The sequence below is a fragment of the Geospiza fortis genome, unplaced genomic scaffold (genome assembly GCF_000277835.1).
Source record: "Geospiza fortis unplaced genomic scaffold, GeoFor_1.0 C13826958, whole genome shotgun sequence".
In the NCBI taxonomy this organism is placed as follows: Eukaryota; Metazoa; Chordata; class Aves; order Passeriformes; family Thraupidae; genus Geospiza; species Geospiza fortis.
The window spans coordinates 1-3,167 of NW_005056645.1; the positions used below are offsets into that span (position 1 = coordinate 1).

At 38.1% G+C, this 3,167-nt stretch overlaps 1 protein-coding gene across 1 annotated transcript; it reads right to left on the reverse strand.

The window, feature by feature from the left end:
* Positions 1-139: 139 nt before the first annotated feature.
* Positions 140-2,456, reverse strand: LOC102040867 (utrophin-like; the record flags this gene model as incomplete). Its single annotated transcript, XM_005431538.1, has 3 exons — positions 140-301; positions 1,684-1,833; positions 2,322-2,456. Coding segments are annotated over 3 exons (447 nt in total), but the record flags the coding sequence as incomplete, so codon positions are not given.
* Between the last annotated feature and the right edge of the window lie 711 nt (positions 2,457-3,167).

The following is a 3,167-nucleotide window of genomic DNA, read 5'->3' on the forward strand; positions in this document are numbered from 1 at the left end:
AAAAAAATAAAACCTTCCCGATTACAGAAGATAACACCTAATGCATCAACACAAGACTGAAATTTATTACTAAGTCTAGACTGAGCACTATCATCAAATATTTCCAAAAGTTTTGTAGTGAAGGGCTATAGAGAAATACCTGGGCCTCCTGGGGCATCTGAAAGGCATCTATCCTGTCAGTCAGGTAAGATGTCAGCTGTCTATCCAGATCTCCTAAACTTTCCTGCAAGACCTGCAGCATGTGGTCGGTTTCTCGCATGGTCTGAAGCTGTTGTTCCAGGGCGATCTGTCGGCTCACCGCCTGAGCAGGACAGAAAGGTGAGACAAAACACACCAATAATTCAACACAAATCATAGAACACTTCCTCAAAACAAGGAGGAGAGACCAGAAAAGATCCTACACCTGGAAGACTGGCGAAAACAAATCCTAGAAAGCAGCAATTTTTGAAGCTTGGTGGAGCTTCTGAACCAGTAACTGACAAGCAGTGGAAGAGAAGGAGAGTTCTGCTGCTAGATATATGTGAGACAGCAAAAACACACCTCTCCTACTACCTTGGGAAGCAAGTATTCTGTTAAAACCACATCAGTTTCAAAAACTAGCTGTTCCATGGGAAACAGGAACTTTGCAATAGACCACAGATCAATGTTGTTTGATATTTACACTGTTAATATTCACATTTCCTTTCAAAACAATAAACTTATTTGGTTATATTGTCAAAACAGAAGCTCACAGTTTTTTCCCTTTATTGCTTCTTCCTTTAACAGCATCTAAATTATCACTACCTGCACAGGAACACAAATTCCCCACTATCAGCACATGCATGCACAGACCTGTGCATGTGCACACACACACAGTTGTGGAGAGCTGTCAAAAGCCCAGTGTGCCAGTGCTGCAGCTGCCAAAGCAAACAGGTTTTTATATGCTAGACCTGTTGTAACAGGAAAAACAGTAGTCAACGCTAACTTAAATGCCAGCACATAGCCCCCAGCTGAGGGCACTGCATTCATGCTGCTCATTGTAAAGAGGATGACCTGAAATTCTCTCTATGATTACATTTTTTCATCAGTGACAGAAAACTTCCATCCTACAATTTGGCAGGGGCCTGTATTACCAGGTTACAGAACACAAATTACAAACCTGTGCTACTTGAAATACAGCTAGTCTTCCTCTACTTATTAAATCTATAAAAGACTAGACTGAAGTAGGGGACGAGGAAGAGGACAAACTAATGGATGAGTAATGAGAAGAATGTTTCCTTTCTGTTCTTTGTTCCAGCATGACTTCTGCCTAGTATTTCTAAGAGTGAAAATGTTACTTACACTCCTCATTTTTACAGTTAGTGAGAAAATTACCAGTATTTATGGCAGTAGCAAGGTGATATTAAGTTGTTAATATCAAGCTGTTCCTTGATTTTGGAATTGCCTTTTTGTCAAAATTATTAAAAAAATACCAGGGCATCCCTGCAGTGCAAGCTTGCAAAACAAACTTCGCTCATGTAATGAAAAACAGAAAAGCATCTTGCTCTTTGGACATTTTTACAAATTGAAAACAGCTGACACCACTGATGCTATTTGTTCTTTTCCTGTATTGCAGTCTGGTATCTTCGAATTCAGCTAACAAGAATCATTTCAGACCTGAGCTGAAAAATCCAGTCTTCTTCAACCCTTACCCCAAGTTCTTACCAAGTGACTCAATTCCTCATAGCGGGCATTGAAAGCTTCCAGTTTTTCACTGATGATGTCATCAAGAATCCCTCCATCAATCAACGTCTGCCCAAGTTCCCGAATCTGGGTTCGGTTATCAGCTGGGTGACGCAGGACTGATTCCAGGGACTAATTAGAAAAAGTTTTAAAGGTCAAGACACTAAATATTACTGCATTTTCAGAGCTGGAAATCTGGTTGTATACATAAGTTTAACACTTAACTGTCTTGAAAGTGCTCTAAAAGCATAAACCAGTTATGACTTAATTCATAATGGCACAGAGGTGATTTTACTTTAGATTATCAAACTTCACAGCACTTTTTGCCTACTCTCATAATTTCATAACACTATAGACCTGGAAGGAATTAACCAATTTACACAGGCCCAGAGAGAGAATACAATTTTATCACAGTACCAAGTATGGCGCTATCACATACAGTAAAAGTCCACTTTTGGTGGAGAATCTTACAAATCTCCATTTTCAATTCAGATTAATATGTTCATTTAATGTGAAGAATAAGAATATTCAGCACATTTCAGTATGCTACTGAAGTGCAAAATTTTTTTTTAAACAGAGCTATCTGAAAAATTACTTATCTGATAGAATTGTTATAATACCTCAAGAGCATCATTGACAGCATCGAATTTATCAGGTAGATTTCCTGTCATTTGCACTCTTTCTTCCAGATTGTTTAGCCAAGCTGTTTCTAAATCAAGATACTGAAGCAGCTCAATCCAACAGGACCACACTTCCTAGGAGCAACAGAAAAGAAAATAATTAGCCTAGAATGCCAGGCATAGCTTATATACCCTATGAACAACTTAAAGATATGTGTCTGAGAAATCATCTAAAAGAGACAAGTAGAAAATATTAAGAAACAAGTCACAGTACAATATGCTATAGATAGAAAAACACACAGCTCTTTCAGGAAGATACAGAAAAAGGAGCAGAGCAGTCACTAACTAAACTTGTGTTAAAACTATCACTGACATAAAGGTTCATATAACTATGCAAGAATATAACAAAATGCATCCAATCCTCTTTGAAAGACAGGACGCATACACTCTACCCAGACCATAATCTCTTGTCCTAATTATTACTGGATTTCAACCTTTAATTTTTGGTAAATTCCTTTTTGCCTTTTTGAAAGACACACGGATCAGTAACAGGTCTGTGAGACAAGTTTACTCATTTGCAGAAGCAGTGAATACAATTACAAAAACAAATCTATGGTGTCTCATGGATTCCAAATACATAATTTCAAGGGAAAGTAATCTTGGAAAGGAGTAAAATGCATTTATGCTGAAGCTACTGTATTCAGACATTATCAGCGTACTTCTCCACACCCCTCTTGTGCCACCTGCCTTCATTTTACAGAATCACAGAATCACTTAAGTTGGAAAAGATCTGAGAGATCCTCCAATTCCAATCTGTGACTAAACACCACCTTGTCAACAAGACCA